The sequence below is a fragment of the Rhinolophus sinicus genome, chromosome 1 (genome assembly GCF_057876585.1).
Source record: "Rhinolophus sinicus isolate RSI-liver-muscle chromosome 1, RSI-T2T, whole genome shotgun sequence".
Taxonomy (NCBI): Eukaryota; Metazoa; Chordata; class Mammalia; order Chiroptera; family Rhinolophidae; genus Rhinolophus; species Rhinolophus sinicus.
The window spans coordinates 20,234,376-20,254,397 of record NC_142501.1 but is presented as its reverse complement, the minus strand read 5'-3'; the positions used below and the strand labels follow the sequence as shown (position 1 = coordinate 20,254,397).

The following is a 20,022-nucleotide window of genomic DNA, read 5'->3' as shown; positions in this document are numbered from 1 at the left end:
CAGTATGACAGCTTTCAGCATGTTTTAGAACAACCATTATACATGTATTTTTTGTTATTAATATCTAACAATATTAATATGCTACCTGACTAACCCAGGTTATTATAGTCTTCTGCTTCCAATAATAGGACAATCTACTCTTCTCCCTAATGTGGCAAGAATTTGGAATGACCTTTATTAATGTTAGCTTCTTTGTTTTCACACTTAATTTTTTCAAAACCACCCTCCTAACTTATGTATATCTTTCCTTGACAAACATTTGCATTTGCTCTGCCTTTTTTCAGCTCTGCCAAATGGTTAAAAGACAAATAACATATTCCACTGATTATAAAATACTATTGATTGTAAGATGCATCTTGATTTTGGTGGAACAAAATCATTTGCTGATATCTATTCCTCAGTTATACCAACAAATATTTTTGGCTAAATACCATGTGCTAGGTATTATACTGAGTTCTGGGATTACAAACAGAAATACAACATGCTTATGAAGTAAAGGTTTAGATAATAAATCTTTGCTATACTCCCTTTGAAAATTTTAAGAGAATTCAGGGAAATAAATACCATCTTGTCTTTTTCCTAAAATTTTATAGATTCCTCATATAGTTGGGAGTTCATTCCCCAATTCCTATCCTCAATTCTTGAAATAATGTCCCTCAAGTGACTTATGTTTCTCTTATTCTTTGGGTATTTTTATTTAGTTTTGCTACTCCTGCTTGCCTCTTGTGTTACATATTTATGTTCTTTCCTTGCCCTTTTTTTTCTTTTAAATTTATGGATGTTAAGATTTTTGTTTTTAAGCAACTTTATTTCTCATGGGAGATTAGAAACAGTTGTTTTCTCCAGCGTTTATCTGAATTAACTGTGGTGGTGGTATGGCTTTTGATTTGGTGTCATAAGACTTAACTCAATAAACCTCAGTAAGTTTAATGTTTTAGGGGGAAAGTTAGCTATTTTTAGAAATCAAGTAAGTAAGGATACTTGGTATTATTTGGTACTTACACTTTTTTAAACTTTTTAAAATTTGGTTTTAAAGCAATCACAAGCCTACAAAGTAATTGTTAAGTATAGTACAGAGATACTTGTTTGTCTGAGTCATTTCAGAATAAGTTGCCAATGTGATGTTTCATCACCTCCAAATACTTGAGTATTTCTCACCAATAAGGATATCTTCCTACACAACCACAATGCAGTAATCAGAATCAGGATATTAACATTGGTATAATACGATCATGTAATATTCAGACCACATTCAAATATTGCCAGTTGTCCCAATAATGTTCAGTTCAGAATCACGGTTTTCATTGTGTTGTCATTATCCGTCTGAAACAATATCCATTCTTTGCTTTGTCTTTAATGACCATGACCCTTTATAATATTACAGATCAGTTATTTTGTCGAATGTCCCTCAATTTGGATTTGCCTGATGTTTTCTCATGATTAGATTCAGGTTGGGCATCTGTGGCAGGAATATCACAGAGGGCTGCTATGTTTTCTCACTGCATCCTGTCAGGTGGCATGGGATTTTGATTTGTCATTATTGATAGTGTTCACTTTCGTCACTTGGTTAAGAGGCTGTCTGTCAGGTTTCTCCATTGTAAAATTACTCTTTTTTTTCTCCTTTGTAATAAGTATTTTATGAGGAAGTACTTTGAAACTATGTAAAAATTCCAGTCCTGATCAAAATTCCAGTTCGTTTATTTGTTTATATCTTTGGATTTATAGTTGTCTATTTTATTCAGTGTGTTATCCATTTATATCATTTTGATGCTTAAGTTGCTCTTGATTTAGCCAAGAGAAGTCACTTCAGGCTGGCGTCTGTGTCCTTTTGGCGTGTCCGCATCATTCTTGGAGAATTTCTTTGCTTTCTGGTAAAAGAAATTCCATTCTTTGCTTTCTGGTAAAAGAAATTCCATTCTAACACCATAGGCTCCCTTCTAATTTTCTCTCATTGCGTATTTGCACCTCTCTTCTTTGGCAGTGAGAAACCTGGCTCCCAGGTTATGGAGATAAATCTCCATGTATGTAACCAGTCTTCTGCTGTTGTTGCCTCCCCCGCCTTGAGCTGACGAAGCCCTTGCTGGCGCACTTGAGCTTTGACACCCTGCACTGGGACATTACTCCTTGGTCCCCAGGGGAAACCCTCCTCATCCTACGCAGGAGCTGACACTGTGCACAGGGCTGTCCTCTCATCTCATTCAGGCTCTGACCCTCCTTTCAAAAGACCCTCCCACGAGAACCCCCTCGTCACTTCACTTGGGCTCTAATTACCCCTTTCTGAATTGAGAATTGATAGTCTTTTCTCTAAATAATCTTCAAGCTTTTGCAAAATTTCAAAATATTTAACTGTTGGTTTGATAATATGTTTATGTCAATTTTTATTCTAAACCAAGGATTGACCAGGTAGTAAATATTTTTGGCTTGTGAGTCAATAGGCAAAATCGAGGCTATTATGTAGGTACTTATATAACAATGATTTCATTTTAAAATGTAAAAACCGTACTTAGCGTGTGGGCCATACAAAAGCAGATGACAGACCAGATTATTTAGAATTTTTTTTTAGATAGTACTCTTATTATGATTTAAAGTTTACGAAATGCCATTTATGCATCCATTCAGTCATTTATCCATTATTTAACAAATGTTGCTAGGCCCAATACTAGATGTTACAAAAATGTATCTTGTAAGTCAAATATCATTAACCCATTTGATAGCCAAGATGCTGAAACTCTGGTCAGGTAATCTGTTAAATTTACTCATCTAACAAGTGAAGTAAAAATATTTCTTGACTTTTATCCTCTTGGGTTGATGGTAGCATCTGTTCATTAATTAGGGATTCACTTAACATTTGCCACAGTGTTGAATGTTGAAAATCTCTCAAGCATCTAGACTAATAGTTTGCTTGTAGTTTATGTATTTCTGCCTCCATTCAGTTGGTTGGGGTTTTCTCTAGGTATGGTTTGGAGATGACCTGCCTCTAAGTCCACGGAGTCCTCTGACCCCCAGACACGGGCCAGGTTTGGCTGATGTTTGTCAGTATGATGAGTGGATAGCTGTGAGGCACGAAGCCACCCTGCTGCCGATGCAAGAAGACCTGTCCATCTGGTTATCTGGTTTATTAGGTAAGGCCTGAAAAGATACTCAAAATTGTATTCTCTTATTCAGGAAATACTTATTGAGAACCTTATTCTCTGTCAAGGAGTGATTGTTCTAGATGCTGATGATACTCCAGTGAATGAAAATATTCAGTGTCCTTGTTCTTTCAACGCTTATATTCTAGCTGAGGAGATTCCAGGTCACCCTGACCCACAGGGCTTGAAAAGTAGGGATGTTTGAGTTTTAACGGAAGAGGACATTAAGCTTTGAACATTTTCACTGCTAATGTTAAGATCTTTTTTTAAAGTATATGGGTCTTATTTTGGGATCTATATTTTACTGATTTCTTTTTCCTTACTCTTGTATGAGGCATGGGATCCTGAGTGGAATTTATACTGCAGTTAAAATGATTACTTGTCCTCAGGCATTAATGGGTAGAGGTATATGAAACCTAGGAGGAAATGACAGGTTAGAGAATGTCTGGCATCATATCGTTTTCCTCAGTTAAAGAATATGATAAGTGCTCCGAACTTTCTCTGCAGAAGAAAATTCTCTCTTTAATACAGAAGTTCATGTAGCATTGCAAGGTTTTTGTAAAAAGGAATACATAAAGCTCATCTTTGGCCTTCCCAAGACAATTAAAAACACAACAAACACTAACTTTAGATATCTGGTATCAGTTTGGTTTGGAAAAATATTTTAAATGTTTATTATGTAATAAAGCCTTCAAAGAAGGTATTTTAGAGGTGAAAAGTTGATATTCCCTGAGTGTTTGTTATGTTACTGTCTTTAATTTTTAAAATGAAACAAAGTCCATTTTATTTATAGAGAATTTTTCTTGTTTAAACAATAAGCAGTAGTAATGTGCAGTGAATCAGAACTTAACCTCAGTAGTGAATATTGAAATATAAAACGCTTTGGTCTTTTTAAAATGAAATAAAGTACATATCAATTTTCTTTATTTTTTTCTGCACTTTTAAATCACAGATATTTGTGTTTCAGTTGTCTTTTATTTTTAATTTGAAATTGCTGTTTTAACTGTACCTTCTAAGTAAATAATTATAGTTTGATCTAATATTTGTCTAGTATTGCAGCCCTACTCTGATTACATTTAATTAAATTTTAACACTATTGTTTGAATTTACAGTTTCTAGAAGAATTTTAACTTTGAAATATGTTTTTAGGTATTGAAGTTAAGGCAGAAAGATTATTGGAAGAACTTGATAATGGAGTACTATTATGCCAACTGATTGATGTTCTTCAAAACATGGTGAAAACATGCAACTCTGAAGAACCAGGGGTAGGTAGATATTTGACTAGTAATTTTTATACCTTGGTACATCCAATTTATTTATGTATGTTTCTTCCTATCTCTACAAGGTGTAAACTTCCACCCCAACCATCTATAAGACCTTGAATAACTTACTTAATCTTTTTGAGAATCTAGAAAAATATTCTTACTTGTAAAATGGAAGTATTAACATTTACCTTGTAGGAATTATTTGCGAGGATTCAGTGAAATTAAATGAGATAATCTATAGATGGTGCTTAGTTTGATGCCTAGTGCATAGTAAATATCCAGTGGCTAGCTCGTCTTGAGAACAATAATATCGGATTGTTGTGAGAGTTAAATGAGAAAAGAGCTTGTTCCTGGCGCAGAGGAGCTATTACCATCATCACCATCACCATTACCTTTACGTTCTTCATATATTGTTTTGGTGGCTATGTTCTAAAAATATTGGTTGAATGAATAATCATTTTTTAGCTAGTTTTCCTCTGTTGACCCTCAAGTTGTGATTTAAAGTAGATAAGGTTTTCTCTTTTCATCAAACATGGGTGTTTTCTCCAGGGGTCTGGCCATTTACACAGTGTTGGTGCAAGTATAAAGTAGTATCATCTTTCTGGGGGACAGTGAGGGATATTTATCACATAGAAAATAAAGCACATCCTGTGGTACGTAACAATTCTACTTCCAGGAATTTATCCTAAGAAAACAATCACAAACTCACAAACACTATTATGCAAAAAATTAGGAACAACCTAAATCAATAGAGAAATTGTTAAAAATCAATTATGGTACCTTAACTCAGTGTAATATTATCCATTCATTCATTAAAAAGAACTATTTTACAACCTGTTAAGTGTGCATGAGCACAGGCACACACAAATCAGATTTCAGAATAGTGTGTTGATGCAGCATGCTGTAGGTACAGATATGTACCGAGTGTGTACTTGTGCCTATAGATGTCTTGCTCAAGTGTGGGTGAGAGGATTTCGGTTGGTACTAACCATTTTCTTGTTTGGCTGCATTGTTTGATTTTTATTTTTTTAAATTTTTGCAATGATCTTATCTGTGTACGTTAGAAAAACTCACACAGCTCTTTTAATTTTGGAAAATAATAGCAACAGGAAAGATATATAAAGAACGGGTAATAGTGGTTATCTCTAGGGGGAGAGGAACTGAGGGCTAGAGGTGGGAGCAGGACTCATACCCTGCTGTGCCTGTTGCATTTTTAAAAATCATATGCATGAATTGCTTATTCAAGTAAAAAATTTAAACTAAAATAAAACTAAAAACCTCCCAGCCTCACCAAGATTATCTAGATACTCTTGGTCCAGATAGTCAAAAAATTAAGATTCTACAAAACTTAGATCATCAATTTTCAAAGAGCTTGAACTAGGAGTGGGTTACTACTTCCTTATTTGATAGTCTCCTCAGGAAACTTGGAACCACATTTATGAATCTGCAAATAAGGAAGTAAGCAAACATGAGTGTGTGTTAATCTTTAACATAGCAGTAAATTTTGTGTTTGTTTTGAACTACGTACAGAGACATACTATAGAGATATGCTTTGGAATTAGAAGACTCATTTTTTAATTTAAATTAAATTTAAATTTAAAACATTCTTGTGTCATTTCAAAGAGAGGTTAGCAGTGCATGATCCTATTGCTTATTTTGACCAGATTGTTTTCCTAGGAATCATTTTATGAAATATACTTAATAAAAGAGTAACAAAATAATTTTGAAGGTACCTTCCACCCCCCCCCACATATACTTTTTAGTTATAGTCAATGCACTGAACATTTCTTTAGTAATATTAAAATGGGTATCTAATGAAAATGTCTTGATGCATTTTTGAAGTTATTCTTTTGTCTTTTCCAGAATTTTCCAATGAGAAAAGTGCCCTGTAAGAAAGATGCTGCCTCAGGTTCGTTCTTTGCTAGAGACAATACCGCGAACTTCCTTCACTGGTGCAGGCACATTGGGGTTGATGAGACTTACCTCTTTGAATCTGAAGGTTTAGGTAAGTTTTGTCATCATTGTTGTGTTTTATGTTTATTAGGATATATTTCTTCTTATGCCTCACTTCTAATTTTTCTTTCCAAATAAGGACTCAAATATCACATCTCATTTTCCTTGAAAAATTTAATACTTTAAATGTATGTGACCCAATTGGAGAATCTGATTCTAAATCAAATATATTCAGCTTTTTATTTATAATTAAAGATCTGACATGTCTGGTATGCCCTAGAAATAGTTTACTTCCTAAATGAGTTGGCTACGGGAGATTTGTGAAGTAATGCTTTACTAATTAATGTTTCCATTAAGAATTACTCTACCAAGTCTAAATTACTAGTAATTCCTCTTTAACTAGAGAATTGTAGAAATAAGAAAAGATTGAATGATGTATGTTCACGTTGTTTTGATTTACCTTGTAAACAGCAGCTGCCAACTTGATTATCTAAATGGATTAATGTTTTGACCATTAATTTAAAAAAGTCATGCTCTACTGAAGAATGTTGACATATTTTCTCATATCTTTTAAGTCAACAGAAGCATCTGTGCCGTGACTAACGTGGAAGCTGTCTTAAGTGTTAGACTATATATATATTTCCTCAAAGCATTTATGTATGTGTATACATATATGTAAATGTGTGTGGTGTACACACACACAGAATTTAAAATGTTGTGATAGGAGCAGTAGCATACCCAGGGTGGGGGTCGTGGGAGCAGTAGTCTGCCCAGGTAGAGAGAAGTATTTTATCACTAACATCGTTTAGAATTGCTGGTTCATGGTGATAATAAAAAGCAAACTGACTTTTGGTTGGTTTTATTTATTATTTTAAAAGTCTCTACTGCCCTTGCACACTCCCTTGTTGCCTGCGTGCAGGGTAGGGCGCTCCCAGTGCTCCCCGTTTAGTCTGCCTCTGGATAATCCTATCCAGTATAAAATAAACAATGTAATTGACTGATCCTTGGCGCCCCACTTTGCATCCTGCCTTAATCCAGGTGTGCTGATCATTATTGACAATGTGGTTGACTTAGCGGCATGTAGAGCTGCTGGAAATCAAAGGGAAGAGGAAATGCTTTCAATTTTTCAGTTTATTATTTCTGATAGGACATAAGATTGTTGTATATTTCTCATTCTCAGTAGAAGGTATCTTCTGACTGTTCTGATCGTGTAGGACTAAATAAAGCTCTGCGAATAACATTAATTCATTTATAGGCATTGAACTGATGAGCTGATGTTTTCTAAGGGCCACTTTCTAAAGGTCTCCGAGATGAGCCTCTTCAGTTTTTACATTTTAGTAGGAAGTCAAAGCAATTAAAAAACCAAATACACTATTTAAAGGTATGTCAAAGTGTTCAGAGAAACAAGTTTAATAAAAATTTCAGGATAAATGCTTTTTGGTATGAATTTTAAAGTCAAATATAAGCCTTTATTGTGTTGTGCTTGGGGTGTATAATAGATGCTATTCGTAAGTCCAAGAACACCTGTCATTTCCATTCAGGGAGGAAGTGTATATGCAATTTATCGCACATACCATTACTATATTAGGGCTCAGGGGTTTTTTAGAACTTTTAACTCTTAAGGACAGGAAAAGAAAGTTAGATGATCCACTACTACTGTATTGGTGCATTTAGCACAATTTCTAATGATCAGGGGTTTTTTTGTTTTGCTTTGTTTTGTTCTTTTTAAGGATCTCTGAACTGTTAGGCTTAACATTTGGGTTCCTTTTTAATTAAAAAAAAATTTAATTGTAAAATTTACAGAACAAAATGTAACCTCTTAACTATTTTTAAGCATATGAGGTTTCTTTTTATTTATAGCGTTTTTAAAAATTAAGCTATCATTCAGGTACCGTAAAATTCACCCTTTCAAAATGTACATTCTGTGGGTTTTACTATGTTGTTCACTATGTTGTGCAACCATCACCACTAATTAATTCCAGAACATTTCCATCACTCAAAAAAAACACACACACAAAAAAAACATACCTATTGGCAATTAGTCCCAGTTATCTATTCCCTACCTCCATCCTCCAACCACTAATCTACTTCTCTTTCCCTATGGATTTGCATGTAAGTATTCCGGACATTTCACATAAATGGAATCATAGAATATGTGGCCTTTTGTGTGTGGCTTCTTTCAATTAGCATAATGGTTCATTTATGTTGTAGCATGTAACAGGACTTCATTTCTTTATGTGGTGAATGACATTCCATTTTATGGATAGAACACATTTTTAAAATACATTATTAGCTGATGGACATTTTGAAAATTTCTACTTTTGGGTTATGAATAATGCTGCTATGAATATATGTGTACAATTCTTTTAGTAAACCTGGCTTTTTAATTCTCTCAGGGATACACATAGGAGTTGAATTATTGAATCATACAGTAATTCTTCCTTTGTCTTTTTGAGGAACTACCAAACTGTTTTCATAATGGCCACACCATTTTATATTTCCACTAGCAATGCATATGGATTCCAATTTCTTCACATTTCGCCAACACTTGTTATTGTTTTATTATTATTATTATTATTGTTATTATTATCATCCTAGTGAGTGTCAAGTGATATGTCATTGTTGTTTTGATTTTTCATTTCCCTAAATGACCAGTGATGTTGAGTACTTTTTCAGGGGCTTGTTGGCCATTTGTATATCTACTTTGGAGAAATGTCTATTCAAATCTTTTATTCATTTTTTGGAGTCATTTGTCTTTTTGTTGACTTGTAAGAGTTATTTATTTATTGTGGATACTAGGCCCTTATCAGATGTATGATTTGCAAATATTTTCTCCCAGTCTTTGGGTTGTCTTTTCACTTTCTTGATAGTGTTTTGTGATGCATAGAATTTTCAATTGTGGTGAAGTTCAATTTACCTTTTCCTTGATTGTTGTGCTTTTGGTGTCATATCTGAAAAAAAACATTGCCTAGTCTGAGGTCACACAGATGTTCACTTATGTTTCCTTCTAAGAGTTGTACAATTTTAGCTCTTACTTTTAGGTCTTTGATCCATTTTGAGTTTATTTTTTGTATATGGTGTGAAGTTGGGGTCTAAATTGATTCTTTTGCATGTAGATATCCAGCTGTTCTAGTACCATTTGTTGAAATTACTTTTTTTCCCCTTATTGAGTTGTGTTGGCACCCTCATTGGAAATTAATTGAACATGAACATACAGGTTTATTTGTGGATGCTCAGTTCCATTCCATTGGCCTATCCTTATGCCAATAACACACTATCTTCTGAGCAAGCAGGACTCTTTTTAGCAAGTTTTGAAATTGGGAATTGTGAATCTCTCAGCTGTTCTTTTTCAAGATTGTTTTGGCTAGTCTATGTCTCTTGCAATTCCATATGAATTTTATCATCTGCTTGTCCATTTCTGGAAGAAAAGACTGTTGGCATTTTGATAAGATTGTATTGATTGAATCTATAGGTCAGTTTGGAGAGCCATCTTAACAATATTGTCTTCCCGTTCATGAACACGGGATGTCTTTCCATTTATTTATATCTTCTTTAATTGCTTTCAGCATTCTGTAGTTTTCAGTGTGCAAGTGTTAACACTTCTTTGGTTAAATTTATTCCTACGTACTTGATTCTTCTTAAAGCTATTATAAATGGGGTTAATTTCTTCATTGCATTGTCAGATAGTTTATTATTAGTGTATAAATTACAATGAGTTTTGTGTATTGATCTTGTATACTGCAACTTTGCTGAACTTGCTTATTAGCTCTAATCGTTTTTTTCCTAGATTCTTTGGGGTTTTCTATACAAAAGACTACGTTGACTGTGAATAGAAATAGTTTTCCTTCTCTTTTCCAATCTGGATGTCTTATTTTTCTTGCTTAAATTCCCTGGCTAGAACCTCAGCTACAATGTTGAATGGAAGTAGTGAAAGTGGACGTTCTTGTCTTTTCCCTGGTCTTAGAAGGAAGACTTTCAGTCTCTCACCGTTAAGAATGATGTTAGCTGTGGACTTTTCATAGATGTCCATTTTTCTATTTATAAAGTTCCCTTCCATTTCTAGTTTGTTGAGTCTTTTTTATCATGAAAGGGTCTTTGATTTTATCAAATGCTTTTTCTGTGTCTGCTGAGATACCGTATTTTGCCATGTATAATGCTCACTTTTTTTGCCCAAATTTGTGGGAAAAATAAGGATGTGCATTATACATGGGTAGTACTAATTCCATATCTATATACATATTTTTAATTCTTTTATTTATGCTTATGAGTTAAAAGTGTAACTCTGGAAATCAATAACAATGTCCATATGCAAAATAATACCTTGGAATACAATAATCGGTTTTGTTGAACTTATGACAATCTTGCAATGATGAAGAGTTCTTGGCCTTCTATGATGTGTAAATATGGTACATCTGTTACCGGTACATAAAATTTCTTGTCCTTGTATTTGTTCTTGTGCTTTGTAATTACTTGTTACATAAAATTTCTTGTACCATAACATGTTAAAAAATAAATGCTAAAATTCCTTTATAATACAAAAAGCAAGTACCTAAATGTAAAGAAATAAAAATTTGAATTAAAAAATTGAAATGAAAGGTTTTTTCCCCTATAAATTTGGAACAGAAACATGGGTGCACATTATACATGGGAACCCATTATACACAACAAAATATGGTAATTGTGTGTTTCTTTTCCTTTATTCTATTAATAGTGTATTGTATTGCTTGATTTTCATATGTTGAACCAACCTTGCTTTCTGGGATAAATCCCATTTGCTGCTGGATTCAGTTTGCCAGTATTTCCTTGAGGATTTTTATATCTATATTCATAAAAGGATATTGGTCTTTAGTTTTCTCATGATGTCATTGTCTGGCTTTGGTATTGGCGATATTGGCCTCATAGAATGAGTTAGGAAATGCTCCCTTCTATTTTTGGAAGAGTTTGAGCAGACTATTAACCACATTCTCCTATGCTAAAGATAATTTAGAATAAAATTGATGTGATATATCTCTTCATATAGTATCTCTGGTAGAGACAATTAAAATATAAGTCAGTTAATGTTACTTAAGCCCTTAGTGCTTTAGAATGAAAATGCTATACAAGTAAGGGTCCATGGTAAGTTTTCATCATCTTCTTCTTAGCCAGTTGTTGTTTGTTTTTAATTTATGGAAAATGATAATATGTAGAAAAAACTAAAATATCTTTTCGAAGTCTCCAAACAAGTAAACCCATTGTCTTCAACATTCTTTTACTTTTTTCCATGCCAGAAATCTATTTCCGTGTTTAATTTTTCCCTATAACATATGTGGTCTTATTTTTTTCATAGTTTTGCATAAAGATCCAAGACAGGTGTATCTTTGTCTTCTTGAAATTGGTCGAATTGTGTCAAGGTATGTATTTCACAATATTTCAGACTGTCAATGTCATAAATATTTTTTAAGCTACTTTATTTTAGCTAAAACACTATTTTCTATAAGTAAAAGAAAATACTTTTTGATTGAAATAGAGTAACTTAATTTTCTGTTTTTTCCTTTTCTTTCTTTCTGTTTCTTTATTAACTTTGTTCTGTTTGCATGAGCAATGCCATGTGTCAGCGTCTGCTTGCTCATATAGCTTGCCTTCATTTAAAATTAAACTGTAAAAGTGGTTACTAAATTATTTTAGATTAAGAATAAAGTAAGAGCATGTAGTGTTAGCAGTTTAAGACAAGGCTAGCCCTGCAGACACAAGGGGGATTTGATAAGAAGGTCGAAGCTTGGTTTCCTCCACACCTCGCTCAGCCCCATCTTTACTCACAAGGTGATTTTGAAAGTGCCTTTCAGGATCCTTGGTTGAATACTAGAAGCATCCAGTAACCCAAATATATGCTATGATGTGAAGATTATAATCTGAATTGTTGGCAATCTGTGGGACATTTAAAAGCATTTCCAGATATTCCAGTGAATCAACTGGTGGAAAAGAGTCATACAGACTTCATTTAAAAATAAAATATATCTTATTATGTGTAGGGAAGTGCTTGGGTCAGACTTAGCTTGAATGATAAGGTCTTCCAATTGGTTTTCAGATATGGGGTTGAGCCACCAGTGTTAGTAAAACTTGAGAAGGAAATTGAATTAGAAGAGACCTTACTTAATACTTCTGGGCCTGAAGATTCCATCAGCATCCCAAAATCGTGCTGCCAACATGAAGAGCTACATGAAGCTGTAAGTAGTTGCCATCCTGATGTGTTAAAGTTTCATAGTTTGCTACAGGTGATGCCATGTTTAAAAGAAAATGTTTCTTATTTAGAATATACACCAGTATTAATTTCCACTCCCTGATGAGTTCAAGGCACTATATGATAAAGGTGACGTTTTGTTGCTTGTGTATAATGAGGAATGGGGGTGTAGTTGAGGAGTGTTGGGGCCAAAAAGCTGGAATCCATCATGAAGCGTAGGCTAGGCCACAAGATTTCACTGATTCTTTTTTTAAATGTGGTAGTGTTATAATCTGATTTGCAAATTGTAAGGATTACTCTCACAGTCATGTAGAGGTTATGTTGGTTTTGTTGTAATAATCCAGGCATAGGATGATGAGAAGCTGAACTCAAGCAGTAGTGGTGGGAATGAAGCAAGAGGGACAAATATATGACATATTTAGAAGGTAGGAATGACAGGAATACTAATTCTGGTGAAGATGGAGAAAATCTAGGATGATTTCTAAGGTTTCTAAGTAAATGGTACACTGGTGCTTGGAAAATACAAGGGAAAGAAAAGTAGTGACAGCAAATGGATGGGGCTTTTCTGAACATTTCCCCCGACAGAATATATGCAGACTTGTTAGATGGTGGGTCTCAACTGGAAAGTCTTCTTAACTTTAACTGTTCATTATTATGTGGAAGTTAATATATAATAAGTTAATATAATAAGTGATGGAGGTGAGCTGAGTATCCAGTATTTTTTCTGCTTAGACTGTTGCTTAGAATTCATGGTCTTTTTTGGATTGTAGTATTTTATGAAAGTGCTTAATATACAAAATTCTTTAAGAAATAACAAATAAGTTATTACTCATAAACATTTAGAAAGTGTTACTTTGTTTTGTAATAAAAATCTATAGTAAAACATTTGGACAGCCTTGAAAGAGATTAAGAAAATTATCAACCTATGTAACTCTTTATCAGGCCCAAATATATTTAACTATATTATATTATTGATTCATATAAATCAATAATATCAATATGTGATGCAGTGATAATATAGAGGTAACAAATAAAACTTATTTTAAATCTCGCATGACCTAAAATAATGGTAAATAAAAAGGAAAACATTGGGAAAATATTTTTTATTAAATAGGAAAACCAGTGTGTTAATTTCCCCATTATATAAAGACCATATACAGTTTGATAAGAAAAACATTTCCAGTAGGTAAATGGGTAAGGACTACTGTTCACAGAAGAAGAAAATACAGTGTTGAAACTTGCTGATATTCAAAGAAATCAGATATACAATTTGTCCCATTAGCAAATTTTTTTAAAATTATGAAACCTGGTGCTGGTAAATTGTGGTAAAATTATGCTTAGGGATTGCTATTGGCAATGGAAAATGATGTAAACTTTTGAAAAACAAATTGACTAATGGATATCAACGGCCATAAAAATGTTCCTCTTTGATTTTCATTGTAATTAAGGAAGGAAAAAAGCATGAATGAAAGTGTTTATTGCACTATAATGTGAAATGGTGAAAAATGGGAAGCAATGTAAATATTCTCAAATAGGGCAACGGGTAGGCAAATTAAGATTCCTTATCTTAGCAGAGTAATCATTTAATGTGATAATTATGAAGACTGTGTAGCAACAAGAAAAATGTTTATTTTGTGTGAAGTATGTATATACAGACAAATTGCGTAAGAACAAGGAGAATGGAAATAATCGATAGTAGGGTAGCACTTTTGCAGATGTTTTTAATTTCTTTAGCTACTTCCTTTAGTGTCATAATGTTAATAGATAAAACCAGAGAGAACATTTCTTATCTATACAGCACTTATGTCTTTTAGGCTCCTCCCTTATTTAGATAATGGGTTAGTGCTGATTTCTACTGCTGAATATAAGTGGTATTTGGATATTTTAAACAAAGAAAATAAGCGACTTCTCATGTCTGCATTCTTGTTATGAAAACGAAAAAGAAACACATTTCTCCAACTACATATATGCTATATGAATATATTCAGTGTCCACCTATACATATGTGATCTACAGAGATCTTGGGGTCTTGTTTAAAATAAGGAACAGTTATTACCTGATTCATTATTTAGAGTATTATTTAAAAAGTACACCACTGCAATTCTGTGTACATGAAACTTTACAGATAGAAAGTAGTGACGGAAATAAATACCTTTTTTCAAATTACTTTGCCTAATGTGTATGTGGTTCTAATAATAGTAAATTCTTTACCCAACTTTAGTTTATTTTCAGGCATTTTATGCATGTGAGAAGTGTGTGTGTGTGTATGTGTGTTTGTGTTTGTGTGTGAATGTGCACATATACCCAGGCAGTGAACAAATCTGATTGAATGGCTTATGAAAATCAGTTCTATTTATGATCATGTTGTTTTGTTAAATGAATGATGTAGGGAGATAAATTCTGGACCCTTCTGATCAGGCCCTGGTGAATTTATATATGTTCATTCGTTTTGGGTAGATAATTAAGACAACCATAAATTTCTATTAGTGCTCATCTAAAGTGGGCATCTGAAGAGACTTTCTTTAACAGCCTGCCTAAGTTCAGTGAAATGAATTTGTTTAGATATACTCTCTGTGACAAGTAATTGAGAAAAAATACTCATGTCCTTTTTACAAAATGTAATTTTAGGGAAACAAAATACTTTTCATAGTGGCTGATATGTGATTTTTTTGTCAGTCAAGTATATCTCAACAGATATTTTCATTTAACCAATTTATTTTAATTTCTATGTTTTCAATATAGAATTCCTCAATTTCTTTGTATGTTTATTCTAGTTTTTACCATTTCATAGATATTTGCTGCAATTAAAAATTGTGTAAGCTTCTTGAGGAGAAAACCCTTAGCAGACATTTGAAACAAAGTGAGCACTTTTAGAAAAGTGCCTCTTGAATTTTTTAGAATTTTACCCAATCTTGGGTGAATAAATGTCTCTGCCTATTTTGACAGTAACTTTGGAACAAATCTAGACATCCCCCCATAATATTAGGTTAGCACAGTGTTAAGGGACAAGTGAGAATTTTTACGTAAGCTTTATCGGACTCACCCTATCTTTGATTTGACACAGATATATTAATCCAGGGCTTAATACAGTTGAAGCTAATGATGAACTCATGTTTCCTATGACTTAATGTTTTGAATTGACTTTACTGCCTCACACATTCACAGAGTTTCTCCAGTGGTCAGTGAATGTCCTCACTCCAAGCCTGATTGCATGGGGGGAGAGAGGGGGCCACTCCGGACTTCATCACTGCTGGTTTCATTAGATTAGAAAATATCTCAATATTTGTCAACAAGTGAGGGAGAAAAATAATAAAAAATTGAACTGGCTTGAAATTTTTATCTTGAGTTTGATTTTCCCAGCTATCAAATAACCTTGCATTTTAACATTAACCAAAATACTTTTTGTCACAGCACTAATTGTTACTTCTTTTGAATCTTAGGTTACACATATTGCTGAAGACCCTCCTTGTAGTTGTTCTCATCGATTTTCTGTTGAATACTTATCTGAAGGACGGTACCGACTAGGGGATAAAATACTCTTTATAAGAGTAAGTCTACCATTTACATCCTATTTACATACAGATCTTGTTTTGAAAATAGGTTGTTGCTTTACCAACCTCCTTTTGCTCTCCTTTTACTTTTTTAAAAAAATGGACCAGTGGGTGTTATTAATGAAAGAATTTCACTGTATGGGAAAAATACAGAATAATTGCTTTCGTGAATATATAACAAATTTAGGTAAACACCTTTTACACAACAAACAACTAACTACAAGATAGCTAAGTCTACTTAGGCACTGAATGTAATTGGGAAAAAAATCTTTATATACCTCAGGTAACTTATTCCATTTTTCAAGTTTTCTAAAAAGGAATAAAAAAATACACCTAACAACGTTAAATATCAATAATAAAAAAAGGCAATAGAAACATTGCAGTTTATAATAACATAAACTTTGTGTTTTAAGTATAAAACCTTTTTTCATCGACACGCATCAGTACATATACCAACATGCTGATACACACACTCATTTCCTTCCTTTGCCCCATCTGCAGTTTGCAATTTATTGTCTCCTTTGCTGATAAGGAGATTGACGTTTCACCTGTTCAGCTTTCTGTCCACTTCTGATACAAGAGCTATTTTATTCCCCATTTAGGAATATAATACAAAGTATTTAAAAATGTAATTTCAACATTCATCTTTTCTTTTATTTCATATACTGTGATTACCTCCCCACACTCCACCCAATTCACACAGAAAATCTACTTGTACTTTCTTTTAATTAGTTTTCTTTTTTTAAGACAATATGCTGTAGTAATAGTGTATATAGCACATGGGATTTAGAATAAAAATTTTCAGGGCAGTCTCATCCAATTGTGCAGATTTGCCTGCTGAATGGATAGAGGGCTGAAATCCAGCTTGTTCTGCGCTCGCAGACCCAGGATGTATCTTACCTGCACAAAAGCATTTGGGTGGGGACAGCCTGATGTATTTAAGGCCAGGCCAAGCTCTGTGATCTGGGACAATTTTCTTAATCTCTCAGAGGCATCATTTTCTTATCTGCAAAGAACTAGCAATAAATTATATCAAAGTTTCTGAAAAATTAAATTGATACAACACATATAAAAGTAATTTATTAAATTGTAAAGTACAAGTTTTAGTCATTTTTATGTCTTTCATAATTATTTGCTTTTATGAGGCATTTTTTTTTGTTCTATAAGTCCCCATTTCTCCTCTCTCTTTTATTCCTTCAGTATTCAAATTTTTGAACAATATTGCCTTTGCAATTTTGTATGTTAGTAATTTGGATTTTTTTAGGATGCAAGTCATGTGTAAATATCTTTCTTACAAATTGGAGGATACTGTTTTGTTAGTTGCTTGATTCGATATGGATTATATTTATTTTAATAATACACGGAAGAGACTGTCAATTTACAGTAAAGCTATTGCCAGATACTCTGAATTTCACAGATCACAGACATCACAAATTGTGACTGCTAATGAATTGTAACTGAACCTTACAGTTTTACACCTTTATTTTTCACTTTCTTTTGGGGGAAAGATGCTTCATGGAAAACATGTCATGGTCCGTGTTGGTGGAGGCTGGGATACTCTCCAAGGATTTTTGCTTAAATATGATCCCTGTCGAATATTGCAGTTTGCTACGCTAGAACAAAAAATTCTAGCATTTCAAAAAGGAGTTTCTAATGAAAGTACACCTGATTCGCCTGCCAGAACACCTCAGCCTCCTGAAATGAATCCGTTGTCAGCAGTCAGCATGTTTCCGAAACAAAAACCAAGACTTGGCACGCCAGTTGGTATTCCAAGGAGCAAAGAAAAGCAGGTACGTCCACCAGGTGTGTTGCTGCCGGCCTCTTCCTTGAAAGGAAGTAATCTGGGCTCCGTGTCAGTCCGTTCTAAAATGCCAAATTCACCAGCAGTGCCTTCTCATCTCAAACTCAAGTCTTCAAAAGGCATAATAAAGAAACCACAAGCTCCTTCAAACAATGCATCATCTTCACTTGCTTCTTTAAATCCAGTAAGTAGAAGCATTTCTTCACCAGCTTTATCGAGAACTGCACCTTGTGTATCGGTGTCATTGAGAAACGATATCTCATCACCTAATACTCGGAAGGCCAAGTTTATTCCAGCCCAGAAGTCAAGAGATGTGCCTGAGTCTACACTTTTGCCAAATAAGCATTCTGGAAAAACGGAACCAAAGCACTTGAAACACAATTACATATCTTCCAGGGATAATGCAGTATCTCACTCAACTGCACATTTAAATTCATCATCAAAGTGTCGAGAGCTACCTAAACCTTCTCCTTCTGCCCAGACCCCTACAAAAATTACACAATCCAGTTCCAAAACCATAACCACAGGTCTAGGAACTCGGTCTCAGCCATCTGATGGAGCCCCATCAGCAGGGATGGTGCCAGCACAGAAACTCAAGTCAGCCTTGAAATTAAACCAGCCACTTGCTGTATCCTCAGTTGCTCTTGCAAAAGCTGCAGAGGAATCAAAAGATAAGAATATAGTTTCACAAAAGCAGCCTCAGAGTCAAAGTACATCCCAGAATATAGGACCCAGCTCCTCCAAGTCCCCTGGCCGTACCCCACTGTCCATCATGAGTCTTCCTCAGTCTTCTGCCAAAATACAAACTGTACCAAAGGCAGCACAGACTGCCACTAAGAGCCAGTATGCAGCCAAAGGGCCCCTCAAAGGTGGCAAAGCCCCAGCTTCAACCAGGAAATCACCCTCATCTAGTAAGGACACTGTCAGTGGAGACAAAAAACCTACTGCAAAGAAAAAGGAAGACAATGACCATTATTTTGTTATGACTGGAAGTAAGAAACCTAGAAAATAAATACAAATGTGCTATTTTAAGAAAACAGGAAAGGAAGAAAGTGACTGTTAGCTTCACACCTTAAAAGGTTCTCCTATTTGTGTTTGTCCAAATAAGTTCAGACATTAAGTACAATAGTATTGGGATTGGGGGTCGGGATGGGGATAGAGATTGGGGTGAGGGAGGGTTCAGTAGGATTTACATACCTGAATTTGCCAGAAGGTACCCTTTTGAGGTGCCCGTGGTGAATTGTAAAATCACCACAAGATTATCGACGTTTATCTGATTTTCCTTCCATAGAATCTTCATTAATATCCACCCTTTAATGGAAATGTAAAGTCAAATAACACTACTAGAGCTATAACTATATTTGCTATATTTTTGAATCTGTATTAAGTATAGGTTTATATAGATAGGTGATATACCTGCTAATAGCAATGAGGGTACTCTTAATATTAATTATTTTGGTAAAAACGGTTTAGCAATGGTTTGGCACTTGTTTTACACACGACATGTGATGTAAGTTTCTGATCAGGATTGCTGATCATACAATACCAAGTACCAGTGGCTGCTGAAGATTAGCTTGGCATTATTCTGGGTTTGGTGAAATTCTTACTACTTTTTTTTTAAGCTTTCCAAATCAGAAGAAACTGATTTTTTAACTGGCTTATATTAACATTGGTAGTATTTTATTACCAACATTTTTGGTAGAAAAAAAGAAGAAGAAAGAAAGAAAAAAATAAGGTATTGAAAGGTAAACAAATTTGGTAAACAAGATTTTTCATATATCATAAGAATTTACACCTTATATTTTAGATGGATGGATGTTGTGCAATGTGAAAGGGGAAACTGATTTAGAAACTTACAGCGTATTAAAGTACTTTTTAATAATGCAGTTTCCTGTGAATGCAGATATGAATTTTTACATTAATGTTTTAAATCAGAATTACATTTTAACAATTTTTAAAGTGATAAAGAATCTGAGAATGGTGCTATATAAAAATTCTGTCGGGTGGTTATTTTTCTTCAGATAGCACAATGCCAGTTTTAATTAGATTCTTCCAACTAACAGTAATTTTCTTGTATAAAATCATGTTTCCTTCAAGTTTTCAA

At 33.9% G+C, this 20,022-nt stretch overlaps 1 protein-coding gene across 2 annotated transcripts in view; it reads left to right on the top strand.

Moving 5' to 3' along the window:
• GAS2L3 (growth arrest specific 2 like 3) overlaps positions 1–19,649 on the top strand; it is a 39,375-nt gene extending 19,726 nt beyond the window's left edge. The window contains exons 3-9 of one of the 2 annotated variants that reach the window (XM_019732206.3): positions 2,954–3,122; positions 4,281–4,396; positions 6,260–6,401; positions 11,676–11,739; positions 12,414–12,552; positions 16,007–16,114; positions 17,626–19,649. In XM_019732206.3, the coding sequence (XP_019587765.3) occupies positions 2,954–3,122; positions 4,281–4,396; positions 6,260–6,401; positions 11,676–11,739; positions 12,414–12,552; positions 16,007–16,114; positions 17,626–18,930 (2,043 nt within the window). In that variant the 3' untranslated portion in view covers positions 18,931–19,649. The remainder of the gene's footprint in view (positions 1–2,953; positions 3,123–4,280; positions 4,397–6,259; positions 6,402–11,675; positions 11,740–12,413; positions 12,553–16,006; positions 16,115–17,625) is intronic. The other variant, XM_019732207.3, reaches the window with a different exon arrangement.
• The last annotated feature ends 373 nt before the right edge of the window (positions 19,650–20,022 follow it).